The 18,778-nt window shown below is 44.5% G+C and overlaps 1 protein-coding gene across 6 annotated transcripts in view; it reads left to right on the forward strand.

The window, feature by feature from the left end:
* Positions 1-18,778, forward strand: part of LIMS1 (LIM zinc finger domain containing 1) — a 145,740-nt gene that overhangs the window by 64,107 nt on the left and 62,855 nt on the right. Inside the window, exon 1 of one of the 6 annotated variants that reach the window (XM_025180380.3) lies at positions 8,515-8,873. The exons of 4 other annotated variants lie outside the window; for them this stretch is intronic. In XM_025180380.3, coding sequence (XP_025036165.1) covers positions 8,767-8,873 — 107 coding nt within the window. In that variant the 5' untranslated portion in view covers positions 8,515-8,766. Of the gene's footprint in view, positions 1-8,514; positions 8,874-18,778 lie in introns of those variants that run through there. One more of the 6 variants, XM_006114548.5, reaches the window with a different exon arrangement.

Here is an 18,778-nt window from a genome sequence, read left to right on the forward strand (position 1 = left end):
CCAATAACACACATTTTTCTGTGGGAGGGACTTTTCCAGTACTTGGGGTGGGATAGGAGAGATCTCGGACAGGACCCCTGCAAGCCCTCCTGCATTGAGCAGGCCATTTCCCCACTCTGAGATAAGAGCATTCTCCTGCTTCCTGCTGTGTTTGTAGTTAGTACTTGTAGTTCCAGTGATAGCAATCTGTGCTGCAGTGTTGAAGGTTCAGTGATCACAGAGTGCTGATGATGTATAGTTGGGGAACTGGTAGGCTTATACAAGCTGGGCCCAGGTCAAATATTTGTAGAGGTATTTAAGCCTTGCTGCACTCAGGGTTGTAATGTAAGCATGACGTCAGAGCCTGTTCCTTTCTCAACAGAGATTTAGCAATGAGGACTGGCTTCTAAATCACTTCTAAAAAATGAAATGGACTCCTAAATAAGTTAAGCATTGCAACACTAAGCGCAGTGACAACCAAATACCTTTGGCCGTTACTTTTTTCCTTTTTAAAAAATACAGCAGGAAATGACATTTTAAAAAACATTAAAAATCATTTAGATTGCCAGGTCAAGCGTTGGAAAGTGAGGCAACACCAAATTTAAACTGGCTTATGCATCCCTAATTCCATTCTTTCTGCATATGATTTATGATACAGTGTTTAATTACATCACACAGTATAGTTTCCTTATTCACTGAACAAACTGAAGGGAGTAGAATTAAGGCTGCACAGACAACCATAAATACGGCTTTTTGTAGCTTCAATATTTGACTTTGCAAAATAAGTAACTGTCCTTACATTTTGTGTCTGCATTTTGTGAAAACTCTTCCTCCCCCCCCCCCCCCCCTACACCTTTTATTGTTCCTAAAACATCTTGTGCCGGTTACCAGGTGTAGAACTTTGAACCTGTTGAAGTCAGTGAATTTTGCCATTGAGTTTTATAGTAGTACCAAAATCGCACTCTAGGAGTTTAGCCCTTGTGAAAACTCTTATGTGGTCACATCAGGCAATCAGTCAAGGGCCATTTCTGTCAGGCTCTGGTTCCTTAATATATAGGGTATCTTAAGGGAACTCCATTCAGTCACCAGCCACTGGTGTAACAGTGAACTTGAGGACCACAGCCCTTTTTTCCCTTTTGTTGTATCCTTCCCTCTTCTTGACTGTTCCATTGTAAAGATTTATCCTGTTCTTTCAGAACCTAGTGCCATAGTTACCATTTTCTAGATAAGTACTTCTCTTTTTTAAAATAGAGAGAATAATCAGTTTTAATCTCCTAATTTTCTTGGCTTCAAGGAGAGCTTTCTGTCTCCCTGCCCAACCCACATCCCTCTCCCCCCCCCCCCCCCCGCCCTTTAAAGAAGAGTTTGAAAAGGAAGAGAGGTAAAGAATGGATGCATTTCTCTCTCCATTCCCTGATCACTACTGAAAGCAAGCCGAGGTTATCCTTTGTTCCCCCATGATCACCTTTAGCTTTCTCTCCTTTAGAAGAAGTTGAATGATAAAGACAGCTTTGTGATTCTGATTCTTCAACACATTCCACGCCTAATGTCTCATTGGAGTAAAAATGAATCTTCAAATTTAAATATAGTATGTTGCAATCTAGAATAGACCATATGCACTAAATGTATAATTGTATTATATTTGGTTAGTCATCACAGGCTACATAATGGAGGAGGTGTGGGGTCTGAGAGGGAGTTTGGGTACAGAACGGAACTCCAGAATGAGGCAAGGTATTTGGGATACAGCAGGGGGTGCAGAGTCTAGGAGAGAACTCAGGGCTCGTGCAGAGTGTTGTGGTGCAGAAAAAGGGTGAGGGGTGTGGGCCCTGGGAGGGGGTTTGGGTGCAGCAGGGGGTTCTGACCTAGGGCAGAAGGTTTGGCGGGTGGAAGGAGGTGTGAGGTTGTAGGTTCTGACTGGGAGGTGCTTACCACAGGTGGCTCCTGGTCCGCGGTGCAGCAGGGCACTCAGGAAGGCTGCCTGCCTGCCATGGCTCCATATCTCTTTCGGAAGTCGCCAGTTGCTGTTTCCATGTGCCTGTGCATCCCTGGGGAGTGGTGAGGAGGAAGGCAATAGATCTCCATGCACTATCCCAGCATCATCCTCGCAGCTCCTGTTGTGTGTTTCGATTTATTTTAGATCCAAGGGAAACCAGGACACTCCAGGGAGACTTAAGCCCTTATTTATTGCAAGCTTTAAGCTGTTAATACAGTTGTTTAAGTTTTACAAGCCTGAAACACAATTACTATACAATTTAAACCTTAAATACTATACATTCTAAAGCAATTAATACAGCGCAAAGCAATGCAAAAAGCAATTAATAGAAGATCTACTATAATACAATAATAAAACCTAGTTCACTTACACTTCACCTGTATGCTACCTACAGTACCAAGCAGGAGGTCATGTTTCTTTTGATTCCCACGCGTCAGAACGCCATGTACTGGATCGCTGGTATGAAAGGCCTATTTACTTCTTGTTTCATTGAGCAGGACCTGTGGGTCAGTCCTGCTCATTCCCTCCCATTGATTGTTTTTACTAAGCCCATTTTATAGCAAAGGTGAGACTTGGTCGTTCTAATAATATTTACCAATTGATTGTGTATTGGGTAAGATACCTAAAATGCCCAGTGTCCTATTGGGAGTACATCCTGCTACTCAGGATGTTGCTGCTGTGTGCGTAGTTGACAGTTTTATGGCTGCATCTGTAATTTTTGATGATCTGAAACAGAAGTTCCAGTACAAGGTTGCTTGTCCTGTGGTCTTGCTGTACCACGCTTAATCTGCATTGTTATGCAAAACATTCCTGCCTCTCAAAGCTTCTCCTTTCCAAACCATGCCTGTGCGCTATGTGCACCAGACTTGAGACAGGCCTGGGGTTTGTTGTGTAGGGATCCGCACTGTGGTGAAGGCAGACATCAGCATTTATTGTCAAGGCAAGGCTGTCCAGGCTCCCCCACAGCGCCCATTGGCCGTAAGGGTGCACAAACATGGCAACTGCAGATGGCTGCTTCTGGGAGTGGTGTGGTGCTGTGACATGCAGCCACGGTAGTCTGCCTGAGTGACCCAGTGCACTGTGCCCTGGACAGAAGTGTTAGGTCAGATCCAGCCTGTGGGCCCAGCCATATTTTGCTCTCCCTTGGTTAGGGAACATCTGTGCAACTCATGATGAGTGTCTACATTTCCTGCAGTGTCCCCTGTAAGGTATGGTTCCACATCTTATCTCCAGTGTATTTCAGTTTTTGAGTGGTATGATGGGTTCAAATTGAACCACCCACATTTCATGCAGTCTTCAACAAGGTGCTATGAGAAAGGGGAAAAAATAATGTTTCAGATTAAAAAGTTTCTGGCACATCCTCAAATTTACTCCGTTAATGAAAGGCCATTTTTCATTCAAATCAGATCAGCTTAGATCCTCCTGAAGCTCAGCTAATAAATGAAGCTGGCAAACGATCTCACATTAAGAGAGACTAAAAAGACTTGTACTTTTCAGCATACAAAAAAGAGGACACTAAGGGAGGATATGATAGAGGTCTATAAAATCATGACTGGTGGAAAAAGTGAATAAGGAAAAGTTATTTACTTATTCCCCTAATAAAAGAACTAAGGGTCACCACATTAAATTAATAGACAGCAGGTTTAAAACAAACAGAAGGAAGTTTTTCTTCACTCAGCACACAGTCAACCTGTGGAACTCCTTGCAAGAGGATGCAGTGAAGGCTAGAACTTTAACAGGATTCAAAAAAGAGCTAGATAGATTACTGGAGATTCGGTCCATCAATGGCTATTAGCCAGGATGAGAAGGAATGGGGTCTCTAGCCTTTGTTTCTCTGGAGGTGGGTGATAGGGGAGGGATCACATGAGGATTACCTGTTGTTGATTTGATGGGGTGGAGAACTATAGCAAACAACCTGGGTTTGGTCAACACTAGAAAATTAGATTGGTATAACCTGGCTGGTCAGGGGTGTGAAAAATCCATATTCTTGAGCAGTGGAGTTAAGCTGATGTAACAGGTGTTGACAGTGTTAGGCCAATGGAAGAATTCTTCCATCAGCCTTTTGGGGTGATGGAAGGTAGGATAACTCTAAAATTAAAAAAAAAAACCCTAAATTGAATTAATCTGATTAAGGCAGTATTTGGGTTGTGAAGAAAGGCCCTGACTAGGAAGTAGAACAAAGGCCTTGGAAATAATGTTATAATGCTAAAATAAATGAAGTAAGGGTGTTTGTCACAAAGAATTTCTAAAGACCATAATTTGTTTAAAAAAAAAAAGGCCTTTGCCTGATAGGGTAACTGCAGATGTTTTGAAATTGCATGGAGTATCTGTCTTAAAAACTACCAAGGTCCTTCCTAACCCACACACCAATGTTGACGCCTGTGTGAACTGAGGTGCAATCTGAAAACCATGGACAGCAAGAAGGAGAAAAGGAAGGGCTTTAGGGAGAGAAGAGATTGTAAATCTTATCTTGATTAAGACTGGAAGTACGGGTGAACTCTCTTCAATTTTTTTTTAGCTGAAGTCAGTAGCTGGCAATGACATTGCTTGTCTGTTAAAAGATATAAAATGTAAACTCTTACAGGGTTCATTACTAATACCTGCCTGACTAGGCAGGAGCTGATCTACATATATCTAAATATGCTTGTGATTAGCCCATTTGTAAGTATCTTGATCCAATGCTTATAAATGTTTTGTTACTGTTCTGATGTAGTGAATTGCTTATAAGTTAGGCTTTTAGAGCAATTACATAAATACCATTTGGATTTAATAAATTAATATATGGTTAAATTAGTCTTTGATTTCCCATATTAATAATTCCAAATATTAATAATTCCAACAAGGGTTACCTACTGATGGGTGAATCCTTTCCCTAAGTGAAGTAGGGATGTGAAGGACTAGTTGACTATCGGATAAGTAAATGTTTATCAGATAGCTGACAAGCTAATCTTCTAGTCGCTTCCCTCTCCCCCTTGCTGCCTCTATCAGAAAGAGGCAGCAAGGGGGGTAAGAGAAGAGGTACTTCAAAGTGGCAGCACCGTGTGGAACCTGGAACCAGATCCCGGGCTCCACGTGGCTCTGCCACTTTGAAACGCCACGTGCAGCCTGAGACCAGCAGCAATGCTGCGTGGAGCCTGGGGTTAGTGGGGGAGTCCCCAGCTGATCCTGGGTTCCACACAGTGCTTTCACCTTTGAAGTGTAGCAGCAGCCCTAGGGCTGTTGCTACACTTCAAAGACAGAGGTGTCCTATCGACTAATCAAATAGTCAAATTCATTGACTATTTGATTAGTAAATTACTCACAATTTAACATCCTTAAAGTGAAGTGCTACAGCAGTTAAGTTGTGCTGCTGTAGTGTTTTAAAATGCCGACTAGTATCTTTAAGGAGGAATAGGTGCCAAGCACCTCTTTATTAAAAGATTGGTGTCTGCAAAGTTCATGTATAGATCTGTTAAGTTATGCTGTAAAGTGTGATGCGTTGCTGTCCTGTGACTGATTTGATCTCAGAACCACTTCAGTTTGGGGCATCTGTGGGCCTTAACATTGTACCTTGAGCTTCTGCCTTTTAAGCTGTGACCACTTGGCAGTCCTTACACAAAAAACCATGAGTTAACAGGATAGGCATTTGAGCAGTTTTTCTTGATAATTAAACAGAATCCATTTGCAAGAAAAAGGGCTGTGACATTTTCTTCATGAGATTTTGAGCCACTTATTTAAAAGAAAAATGCGAAGTTAAAAACCAAAAGAAACCAAAGTATTTTTTGGGGAAAAAAACCTATTAGTTACTTCTCAAGTAACTATCCTAGATCAATTTATTTCTATTAATTCAAAACAGCTTTTTAATATGACATCATTGTGATGGGGCGTGGTCACAGAAGACCCCTTAGGATTGTTTTCCCGTGTACAGATCATGCCACTGACCCCTGCCTTCTTGCTCTCTCAGGCTCCCCACCACTCTGTCCTGCTGGAACAGATACTCTGATCTCCCCTAGACAACGCACAGAGTTGGGGATACTGTCCCCTCTGCAGAGCAATGCAGACACTGAACCATTTCGGCTCTGGGAGGATGCAGTTCTAGGGCACAGCTCCCAGGAATCCAACCCCCAAAAGGGATCAAACCCCCAAATATTCTCTGGGTAAATATTGTATACAAGGAAAGCTCATTTAGGTAAGCCCTCTTTATCAATGAAAGAAGGATATGCACACTGGTTGCTCTCTCCCCTCCCCCGGTTTGATACACTGGGCTTGTTAGTAAACAAAAGTGTTTTTATTACATACAAACCATAGGATTTAAGTGGTTGCAAGTGAAAACAGACAGATCAAAGTAAGTTAAATTAAAGTGAAAAGAAAACACATAGCTAGTTCTAATCCACTAAAACTTACTGCTTACGAGCTCTTGCCCTTAAAATCTGTTCTTATTTCAGGCAAGCCTTCAAGTCAAAGATTATCTTTTATTCTGACTTGGGTTTCCAGTTCTCTTTGTATCCTCGCATGCCAGGCCATTCTCCAGGTCAGCCAAAGACGAAGACCCAATAACTTCCCCTTTCTTAAATAGTCTTTCCTCTGGGGCAGGAATCCTTTGCTTTTCATTCCCCCTTCCATGGAAAACTACCTGGTCAAAATGGAAGCCCAGTGCCTAGTGGTTTGGTCACATGTCTTACTAGTTCAATCACCTTTGGCCTTACAGGACAAACAAGGCTGTTTATGGGTCGTTAAGGCTTGGGGGGGAGCACCCTGGATGGCTCTCATTAGCACATTTAAAACGCTAAATAGTCTGATACTTCATGTTTCTGACTTTCCATACATGAATGATACATGCACAAAAATAGAATATACAGATCCAGCAGATGATGATATTAAAATTGATAGGTTACATGAGGAATTTTGTCCAAAGCATCTCGGAGTTACACACATTTATATTCATCAGCCAATTTAATAAAGCATGGGATGAGACCATCACAATCATATATATCCTTTGCATGTAGAATAGTGATAGAGATGTAGCCGTGTTAGTCTGGTGTAGCTGAAACAAAATACAGGACTACGTAGCACTTTAAACCATCTTGTTAGTCTTTAAAGTGCTACATAGTCCTGTATTTTGTTTCATATATCCTTTGGGTTCACTTAGTACATTATAGTTGTTAGAAATTGTTTGGACATGTGCTGATAATATCCTTTAAAATGTAGGAAGCTGCTAATAGTTTATAAAAACTACTCATCTGTATGCATCAGCACCATGCTTAACAGGTATTTGTAACAGCATTAACTAGACATTAGCTACTACTGATGTCTAATTTTATGTCTAACATTAGGGAGGTGTTGCTTATTTATGTTTAAGATTATCCTGCTGTGTATTGGGGGTTTAGCTGAAGATTCCAGTTGAAACTGGAATGCAGCATGTTTAGGTAAATACTACAAACTGTTTTAATTTTCCTAGTTTTCCAGCTGTGATTTCCAGGTGCGTGGAGATGTACAGCAGCACTTTAAAATCAAATGTGTATTTTTTGTTTTATACAAGATTTTTTTAAATCTTAGAGGATATACTAAAGTATACTGACTTATTCCTAGAATATTGATATAAAACTCCCATACTTGTTTCTAATACACTCAACAGAATTTAATAATGTGAAACTACAGATCCAATACTGCATATTTAAAATTGAAGCTTGAATTCTTTCCACTTATCTGTATTGTAGAGATTTGAAATTACTCTTTGTTCCACTACAAATCAGACACTCTTATGCATCATACCACATAGACATGTGTTTCCCGTCTAGGTCAAAGAGTGTCTTGCAAGTAGTCAGTGAGGTTTGGGGTTTTTTAGCTTCTTCACTTCATTTTATCCGACTTGAATTTAAAAAAAATAAAAAACTGAATTAGGTTCATGCATAAATTCCCTTTAGGAAAAAAACTGGATTATAGTCTATTAACCTGTGCCAAGATTAAAATCAATTTTTAAAAAATCAGGTCTGTTTAAACCTACTTTAAAATTCAAGTATATGGTTTTTTATTACCAGTTTAAATGAGAAATACAGCTTGGAAAACCATCGTTGTCACTTTCCTGTGTTACAGGAAACTTTTAACTATATCATTCATGTTTTACAGCCTCCACTGGGAAATAGACCATTTCCAGAGAGGCAGATCTTTTGACAGTTAAAAGCAGAAAATTATTGATGGGTTTTGTTTTAATTTTTAGAGTTTTGGAGAAAAAGTGTTTTGTATTGGTAGCATTAGTCAGGCACCCAGGCTTGTAAGAGATAGTTTGAATGCTGGATGTGGAAGTTGTTTCCTCTTTCTGCTGCTCAGTTTATTGGATTAACCTCCAACTCTATGGTTTGCTTATATGCTTGAGTAACTTTGGCTTTCATAGTGCTAATGGGTCTCCTTTTGTTATAAATAATGGTAGGGAAGAGCTAATTGCTCATGATTTTACTGGAAATCTTTAGCTAATTCCAAAAGGCATAGAGATTAATTGCTTGCATAATAAATTGTAAATTTGTTTACAATGATGGGGCACTTAAGCTGTAATTTCCAAGAAACTTTCATGGAACTTGGTAGGCTTGCTGCAGGCATCCCATAGGTGTGAGACTCAGTGATAAAGGAAATGTAGTGCCTTTCTGAAGGGTGTGTACCTATGAGAAACAGGAAGCAGTACAGCAACTGCCTGTGCTGAGAGATTTGTCACTCTGACGAATGCAGGTGTGCAGACACGCTGCTGAGCATTTTCTCTCCAGGCATCTTGGCAGCCGCACTACTCCACAGAAACTTTAAAAAACCCTTGTGGGTAGAGAAATATGACTGCATTACAGTTGAAAGAGCTATCATATTCTGGCCTGTACAGGAGGAGACGGGATCGCCCTGATAGTTTGGGACTTCATGGGTTACATGAAGAGAAACTAAGGTGAGTGTAAGTTAATGGTTAACAAAGGCGCATGGTGCCTTTTTAGTTAACAGGGATATGTTTAAATGATTATAGCAAACTAAGTACAAACTGAGGTTCTAATAATGTCATTGTAAAACGTGCACAGTAAAAGTAGCCCAAAAAGACAGAATAAATCTAGAAAGGGCTAATAAGAAGCAGATGTCTTCTCTTTGAACCAGTTATAGTGTAGTTTTTGGCAATGGCATAAATCTTTTTTAAAATATGACAAATATGACCTGTCTATAACTTTCCAGAATACTTTTTACAATTGGTAATTTACTAGTAATGAACTTCCCCAACCTTACCTGTTGCAGTGTGGATTAAAATCCAATGTTAATCATCAGGGCTCTCTAATGAAAACCAAGGAAAGTTACATAGTTTCTTTGGGATCGTTGGATGTCATTCTGTAGGGCTTTTCTTTGTTTGAGGTGGTCTACTGCAGCTTGTTGAATCATGCTTCTTTTCATAGGGATTCTTTGTGAAATGGCTTAGACAAAAGAATGCAGTAGAACCACTTGACATGACCTTATGAAGGAAAGGACAAAAAATCTGCAAGCCCTTTAATGATCTTATTTTCTCGATATGAAGTTCCTTTTAAAACATTACATGAGATTTTTAGTGGCCTACTTTTGGAACATGAAAGAGTAATAGTTTGTAGCCTCAGAAAATGCAGTTGCAGACCAGTAAAAATGCAAACTTTTTATCTTCTAGATGGAAAAACAGGCTGTTCAAATGTCATGTTATTCAGAAAAGGATTCTTCCATAAATGCTGGCAAAAGCATCATTGGAGAGGAAGTACTTCCCATCTCCTAATGACTTACTTTAAAAGAAAAGAAAAGTGTCTTTTTATGTTAGTGATTCAGCTACATAATTGGAATGCTTCATCCAGTTCTGTGCTTGTGTTTCATATGGGAGTTATAATGCCAGCTTTTTTTTCTAATAAGCTTTGCTTTTTTCATGGCTTCAGAATTTACTTTGTGCTGAAAATTCCATAGATGTTTACTTGAAATTTCCATAAACGTCAAAAAATGTGCATAGGCATAGATTTTATTTATGTATTTGTATTAATAAATCTGTATTAATATATAATATATTTTCCAATCTAAAGTCATTAACATAATGTTCATGTGTTAACAAAAGCATTAACATGAAAGAAGTTGAGTGGAATAAAAAATGACATTTTTCTTTAAAAGCCTATACTCATTGCAGATACTTCTTTTTATCTGCTCCTTTAAATATTCCATTGTGCATTAATGTTAGAGAGCGTGTCTTTGTTTCCTTATAATCAGATTCATGTTCTTCACTGTAGCATTTTATGTACACAGAAACACTGTTACACCAAACCCTTGTCTATGCTTGCAACACTACAACAGTTGCCACTCTGTAGTTGCACCATAGTTACACTTCAGTGTAGATACTACCTGTGTCTCCAGGAGAAGTTTTCCCATTGGCATAGCTACATCTCTCTGAGGTGTGGATGTAACTTTCCAGTTTAGACAAGCCCTCGGTTAATAACATTTGTATAGACTGAAAAAATCACTTAGTAATTAAGCTAAGTCAAATGGGGTATGTTTAGTTGTTCATTCTCCACTCAACATTTTCTTTCCTTTGTTTATAATGTTTTTAATCTAGTCAATGTCCTTTATTTAAAACTAGTAAAAAGAAACAAAAAGTAGATATGTCAAAGTCCTATTATGGGATGAGAATCTTCTTTCATAAACAAAACCTGTGATTAGGTTTGTTGGAGGTAAATAAGAGATCCGTGCCTTACAGCAGTAATATCATTATTCTTGTTCAACATGGATATTCTGCTAGCTTCCTAATTTAAGTTGTCTGGGATGTGTGGCAATGGCCCTGCTTTTTCCCTTGTCACACTCTGCACTTCTCCCCTTTGACGAGATGGGCGCGGGTAAAGCACTCCCTATCTTGCCACATCCAGGCAATCAGCCTTCTGGCTCTTCCTCTTCCCCTGGGGTGTAGCTCAGCCTCCCCTTCTGAAGCTGCTCAGTCTCCTGCTGTCTTCTAGCTTAGTAGCCCTATGGGTCGGTGCATGTGCATGTGCACCTCTCTTCGTCTACTCCTTCCTTCTCCCAACGGGGGATGGTTTAAAACAGTGGTCCCCAACCTTTTCGGGCTGCTGGGCGCCATGGGGCAGGGCCGCTCATGTACCGGGTGCCCGGGCCGCTCATGTGCCCTGGGGGTGGGGCTACGCACACACCGCGTGCCCAGGGCCAGAACCACGCATGTGCTGCACGCCCGGGGCAGGAGCCGCCCATGCGCCCAGGGCCGGCACCGTGCATGTGCCACATGCCCGGGGCAGGGGCTGCCCATGCGCCATGTGCCTGGGTCCGGCACCACGCTGCGCATGCAGGGCAGGGGGCTGCCCGGGCACCCGGGGCTGGCACCGCACATGTGCCATGCGCCTGGGGGCGGGGCCAGCCCAGATGATTCTGTGGGCGCCATGGCACCTGCGGGCACTGCGTTGGGGACCACTGGTTTAAAAGATCTTAGGCTGACCTGAAATGGAATTAACTGACATCAGCTGGTCCAAGGTAGTCCTGTCTCATCTGATCCTAATCTGCCTGAGGCAACCTTTTTTAAGCTGATCTTGATTGAGCTGCTGTAACCCACTTCTAGTTAATAGAGGGATGGGTCTTTTACCCTTCTGGGGCTGCCTTTCCCACTCCATTGCAGCCCTCTGGCCTATCTTTGTCACAGATGCTACACAAGCATAAAGGTACATGCGATTCCTGCCCTCAGTAGGTTACAGTTCATTAAGATAAGCAACATGTGAGGCAGAAGTGGTTCTTGAGGAATAATTTGAAGAGCTCAGGAAATATCCTTATGGTTAATTTCATAGAAGGCTTTCTAAGCATAAGAGGTGAAATGGAAGAAAGTCAAGAAACTCATGGGACAAGAGGGCAAGCAAACAGACTGACGTGTCAAAAGTGAATTGCTAGAAAGGCCAGAGTTGTAAGTTGCCTTGAAGGTTAATGTCTAATTAACCTTGATTATGAGTTAAAAAAAAAATTATAATGTATCGTATTTTCCAGCGTATAAGGCGACTGGGCGTATAAGACGACCCCCTAATTTTCTAGTTAAAACATAGGTTTTCGTCTTATACTCGCCGTATAAGACTACCCCCCCTTAAGAGGCCAACCAGCAGCGCCCCAGCGCCCCTCCGCCTCCCCGGCTTTGCTCCTGGTGTCCCTGGTCTGCTGGAGACGGTCCCCAGCAGACCAGGGGCACCGGGAGCAAAGCCGCAGCCGTGGCGGGGTCCCGCGCCTCCCCGGCTTTGCCAGAGCAAAGCCTCAGAGGTGCGGGACCCCTCCGCCTCCCCGGCTTTGCTTCCAGTGTCCCTGGTCTGCTGGAGATGGTCCCCAGCAGACCAGAGGCACCGGGAGCAAAGCCGCAGCCACTTCGGCTTTGCTCCCGGTGCCTCTGGTCTGCTGGGGACCGTCTCCAGCAGACCAGGGACACTGGGAGCAAAGCCTCTGAGGACGCCGGCAGCGGCTTCGCAAAGCCTCGGGGGAAGCCGGCAGTGGGACAGCCCATGCGCGCCTTGGCTGCTCCGCTGCCGGAGCCCCTCCGTGGCTTTGCTCCACGTCTTCCTGGTCTGCAGACTAGGGAGACGCGGAGCAGCTTTTCTCGCCCCGGAGTACACGGGTGGCGGGACCGCGAGGTCCCGCAGTCTGTGTCCTCCGGGGCGAGAAAAGCCCCGGCGTATAAGACGACCCCCGATTTTTGGGGGTTCTTTTTTAGCATAAAAAGTCGTCTTATACACCGGAAAATATGGTAAATTCAGTACTTTTACTCTCTTCATAATTGTTCTTATTATATTTGCTATTCACTGAAGTTATTTCTGCTTAAACTAGATTTTGCTCCTTACTAACTAAGGATGTTAAAATGCAGATAATCAGCTAATTGAGTAGTTGATGGAATTTCCATCAACTACTTGATTAGATGACAAGGGGGGAGGCACTTGCTACTTCTGCTGTGGTTCTGCAGTTTAAATGTAGTAGGAGCCAGGCTGCCATCTGGCTCCTGCTACATTTAAATATATATAACTGCAGAGCCACAGCAGGGTTAGCTCCCTGGGGAGACATGACCTGGGACTAAGCAGTCTCAGCTCGTGCCGCCCTGGGAGCTAACCCTACTGCGGCTCTGCCTTTTAAATGTAGTAAGAGCCATTTGGATCTTACTACATTTAAAATGCAGAGGCACAGCGGCGGACCTGATGCGAGCAGGGACAGCTGATTCCTGGCTTGCACCTGCTCCCCTCCTGCAGCTCTGCCTCCCCTGCTCCCCCCACTGTGGAGACGATGCACTGGCTCCTGCTTCCCCTCCTTGCTGCCTTTGATAGAGGAAACAAGCGGGAGGGGAGGGGGGCAGAGCAGCTAGTCAAGTATTCTGGTAAGCCTAGGCTTATCGACTACTCAGCTAGTTGCTTACATCACAATTCCTAACCCATATTTTATTTCATCCTGTAGTTGCCATGCTGACTTATTTTTGATCTTGCAGTAAGTGTTATGGCAAAAGATTGCAATGTTATAGCTATAGGATTATGACTTTAGTACAAGATGAAGAACAAGGTATTAGGAGGAGGAAGCCCTTAATTTGCATGAACAATAAATGGAAGACGATAGAACATTCTCTGATTTCATTTTGCTTTCCACAGTTACACCTTGGTGTCTGTCCTTAGTAGTTCTATTTACGTTAGATTCTGTCAATATGCATGAATATGCATGAACTGGACAAAATGTTACTTAATGTACTTACCATGAGCTTACAATGTGTATAATGTTGCTCTATTGTATAGCTTTGTAACATCCTTCTGAAATTGACTTCATTCATTTTTCATAGTCGTGGCTAAGCCCTCTTTTACATAGTTATTTAATTAAATGCGAGGCAATTCACTGTAAACCTTTTGCCAAGAATAATCAGTTTCTAATACAGCATCAACATTAGTGTATGACTACTGAATTGTCTTAGGACTTGCCCACACACCTAAAAAAAAACACCGCTGTAATGAGTCTCAGAGCTGGGTGAACTGACTCAGGCTTGTAGGGCTTGTGCTATGAGTGTAAAGTTTAGATGTTCCCACTTGAGCTGAAGTCAGAGCTCTAAAACCCAGTACAAGGCGTGGGTGTGAAAGCCCAAGCTCCCACCTGGGCAGGAACATTTATACTGCTATTTGTATTCCCCGAGTATGAGCCTGAATTAGTTGACCTGGGCTCTGAGACACATGTGAGGGAGAGGAGGTGGGGTTTTTCCCCCAGTGGAGGTGCACTCTTAGTGGCCTCTTGTGAAAGAGTCTGAAGAAGCCTTAGATGAAGTCCAATTAATGTCATCTGCTAGTTCCTTTTTCTGCATTATGTTGCTTATGTCCCTCTCCCTTACCCTTCTTTTGTTACTTGTCTTCCTAGGTTACGTTTTGGGAAGCAAGGTCAGGGCATGCATTTGTATTAGGGATGTGTTAGTGTAAATGGTTAACCAATGAGCCTCAGTTGATCTGAGGAAGTGGGTCTGGCCCACGAAAGCTCATCATCTAATAAACCATCTTGTTAGTCTTTAAAGTGCTACATTGTCCTGCATTTTGCTTCAGCTACCCCAGACTAACAAGGCTACATTTCTATCACTGATTAACCTTTAGTTACACACGTTTCCCCCTTCCCCCATGCTGTTGCCTCTGTATCAGATGCAGCAGCGTGGGCAGGGGCCAGGCAGGAGCCTGTGTTCGCCAGTTTTCCCCAGCACCGTTGCCTCTCTATCAGAGGCAGACATGGGGGATGGAGAAGTTGGGCACAGCTCTTTCCCTCCCATGCTGCTGCTGGGAGCGGGCCCTCCATGCACACCAGTTCCCACTTACAAGGCCTTCTATCAGAGCCAGCAGCACCCCCCAGAGTGTAAAGTTGTAACCACTTAAATTTAATTTACACGTTTACCAGAATAAACTCATTTTAACATCCCTAGTTTGTGTAGGGAACAGTACAGCACGCCCACTCCCTGTTCTTGGTAAGGGAATAGATTTAATATCACTGATCCCCTCCCCACATTTGCTCTCATAGCCCAGTTACTTGGTGTTAGACAGGTAGAGTGATGAACATCATGTTGTAGATTGTATTTTGCTGAGTATGTATTTTTCCCTTAGCGCATGTAGCTTGTGTGTTGGATGAGTGGGTGCAGAAAAGGTTCTTTCCAGCCTTTAATGTTGGGGTTTTCCTAACAGAAGGACTGTTTCATAGAATGCTTGAGTGATCGCACAGGAAACTTGGACTTGAAACTAGGGATGTAATAATGTAATCCAGGGGTGCCAACCAGTTAGAGACTAAGAGCCAAAATAGCTGTGGATAGTAGTGCAAAGTATTATTATATTTATTTGTATATATCTATAACCCTAAGGCACCCCCAGCCTCCCTGCTCTAACCCAATGCCCTCCCTCTCCTCTAGAGCCAGGCATCCACAACCCCCCCACTCTAACCCAATCTCCCTTTTCTCCCCCAGAGCCAGGCAGCCCCCGATTCTCTTATTCTTTTATTAACACCCTGGGTCTCACCGGAGTTGCTGCTGCCACAGCCATGTGCTTTTCTCTCCAGGCACTGGGGCGTGTGTGCAGAGTGGCCATGAACTGTCCAGGCGCTTGGCTCTGAAAGACAGTTGACCATTCCCTTGAAGGCAGGTGCCACCACCCCCTCCCTGAATCGTGAACATTTTTTGTGTTTTAAATAAGCCAGTTGGACAGCCATTTAACATGGGAAAACAAAGACTTGTCCGGGAAAAACAGGATGCATGGTAACCCTAATAAGAGCCGCATTTCTATGAGCAAAGATACGCATGCGGCTCGAGAGCCATGGGTTGGCCACCCCTGGTGTAGTCGATTAACCAATAAGCAAAAGCTTATTGGTTAATGCTATCAACTACATGCATTCCCCCTCTCCCACTTTGCCAGTAAATTTTTTAGCAAGCTAGGCAGCAGCCTGGCTCAGCCATGGCTTGTGCCGGGTCCTGGACCTACCCCCACTGTGGCTCTGCATTTAAAAGTGTATTAGGAGCCAGGCAGGCAGCCCGGCTCAGTTCCAGCTTGCACCGGGTCTGGGAGCTCTGCCCACCCCCACTCCCTCTGAACAGGGGCTGCTGCCACCCCACACTGTTGTTTCTGTATCAGAGGCAACAGCGCAGGGCAACAGGCAGCCGGTTTGTGAAGGGAGCTCTCCTTGTGGACCAGCTCCCACCTGGCATCCCACGCTGCTGCCTCTGATACAGAGACAGCAGCATAGACTGGCAGGGGGCTCCTCGGGAGTGGGGCCGGAGCACACTGGCTGCTGGCCCTGCCCCCAGGGACTATAGAATATTCAAGTAACCGATAAGAATTCATGAAGTTAATCGACTATTCAGTTAACCGATATTTAACATCCCTACTTGAAACCAGTTTGAATGTACTTTACTTTAAAACTAAGTAGCACAATGGGAACACAATGTATGAGAACTCCAGTACAATAACTTCTGTCCTGAGGTATGTATAATTCATCAGATGTATGTATAATTCCATATGTTCTGCAAAAGCAGATACCTGTTTTACTACTCATCTTTTGGAAGACAGTTTTTCCTGGCACTGTCTTCACAGATTGCTGCAGAAGCAGTGATGCCAATGCCAAAGAGCTTTTAATGGATACCAGGGGGCTGTGCCCCCTGCTTGCTACGCTTGCTAGCCCCCCCCCCCCCCCCTCGCTGGCTGTTTTCGCGGCCAGAGAGCCTGTTAATCTTGCACTTAGCCCAGTTGCGCTCTCCATGGCCCCAAGTCACTCACATCCTTCTCTGCTCCTGCTCCACCACACCCCTGGATGGGCCCCTTTATCTGAATCCTCTTTGTTCTGGGTGCTCCTGGGAACCCGATTCACTAGTGAGGGGCAGGTGCCAAGTTATGTGTGGGCGGCCAGGTATGGAGAGAATTCCCTGGTCTCCGTACCTGGTTACTGCCTGTCTCTGCAGGGCGGCAGTGCTCCAGGTGTGCTCTTCCAGCTGGCAAGTGAGCTCCTACTGTGGGGCTGGGACATGTTCCATGTGGACAGGGCACAGTGGAGAGACGTGGAACCATAGGGAAGCCCCCAGCTTTATGATCCTGCGCTCTACCGAGTACCAGATTTGGGTCACGTGGGAAGAGAGCCCGGTGGGATAATCTGGGCCGCTAGTCCTCATCCCAGAGCTGTATGGCCCACAGCCTATCCCCCTCCTTCAATCACTACCCCCACCTCTATTCCTACACCCACCTATCCTGCCTAACACCTCCACCTCCACACTGCCTATCCCCCTGCCTTCATTCCTATATCCTCTCACTCCCACCATCCACCCCTTACTGCACCACCCATCCCTACATACATCCTGTCCCCCTTCTTCCCTCCCCACACACACACTGCCCCCTCCCACGAAGTCATTGAGCTGTGTGCTTGGGCTCAGCCCAGCCTTTCTGAATGGGCCTTTGGGGGTTTGTATGAAATGCCTCTGGAGAAGCTCTGCTTTGCGGCGAGCCCAGGGAGCCCGGAGTGCAGAGCAGCTGCTCTGGAAAGCCAGGGAAGTGGCTGAGGTGCAGTGTAACTTCATTGTCCCCAAAGAGCCAGATGTGTGGCATGGCCAAGACCAGCCCAGCTCACAGCAGGCCCAGGAGAGCACGCCTGAGCTAGGGGCCTGGCCCTAGGTCATCCGCACACTCCAGAGCCACTAGCTTGGGGGGAGACCTAAAGCACGGCCCCCAAGAGCTATGGCCAGGCCTGGGCCACACAGAGCAAAACCATGGAGCAGGTGTGTGGGCCGTGCAGGCTGGGGATGGGGCCCAGAGGCAGGTGGACGCTGCTCCAAGGGGCATGTGGGGATGGAACCTCCCCCCCACACACATTTCACGGAGCAGTCACTTGGTCAGAGCTCCTGGGGTAGGGCTGCTCGGCTGAGGGGGGAGGTGGGCATTAGGATGGAGTGACATGATGACACCACTCTGTCATCCCACAGGAAATTTTTTTATATAGAGAGGGAGAGAGAGATTTGGTGTTTTTGTATTTTCACTTTTAATTTGGAATTAAGTGCAATGTGATTTATTCTGAATCATTAAAGTACAAATACAGTAAAATCTGTGTTATACGGCACACTCGGTATGTCTACACTACAGCGCTAATTTGAACTAACTTAGTTCGAATTAGTTAATTCGAACTAAGCTAATTCGAACTTATGCATCCAGACTAAAAAACTAGTTCGAATTACCGTTTTGCTAATTCGAACTAGCATGTCCACACAGAGTGGATCCTGAACCGGGGTTAAGGATGGCCAGAAGCACTGCCGGCAGGGCATCAGATGAGGACTTAGAGCGTGGAGATGCTGTCTCAGGCTAGCCGAGGGCTGTGCTTAAAGGGACCCGACCCCCACCCCGGACAGACAGTTCTCAGGGGTTCCCCGCTTGCAAAGCAGTCCTGGCTTGGATTGCCTGGAGTACCCACACTGGGCACATCACAGCACTCGGCCAGCAGCCCGGCTGCACTTGCCGCAGGCTGCCATCTGGGGACAGGGGGCAATTGGGGGGCTGCAGGAGAGGTTCCACCCCCAGAAGCCTGCAGATCCACCCCAGTCCTCCCCGTCAGGAGCTCGTACCCCATTCCTCCCTCACCTCCTTCCACTTACCCTTCCCTAACCCCCCTTCCTGATGTACAAAATAAAGGACAATTGTGTTCAAAAATAGCATCTCTCTTTATTGAACAAAACTGGGGGAGACTGAGAAAAGGAGGTGGGAGAGGGGAAGAGAGAGGGTGGGAGAGGGGAGGGCAACTACAATGATGAGGGGTTTGGAACAGGTCCCATATGAAGAGAGGCTAAACAGACTGGGACTTTTCAGCTTAGAAAAG

The sequence above is a fragment of the Pelodiscus sinensis genome, chromosome 1, assembly GCF_052426305.1.
Source record: "Pelodiscus sinensis isolate ZL-2025 chromosome 1, ASM5242630v1, whole genome shotgun sequence".
NCBI classification, from domain to species: domain Eukaryota; kingdom Metazoa; phylum Chordata; order Testudines; family Trionychidae; genus Pelodiscus; species Pelodiscus sinensis.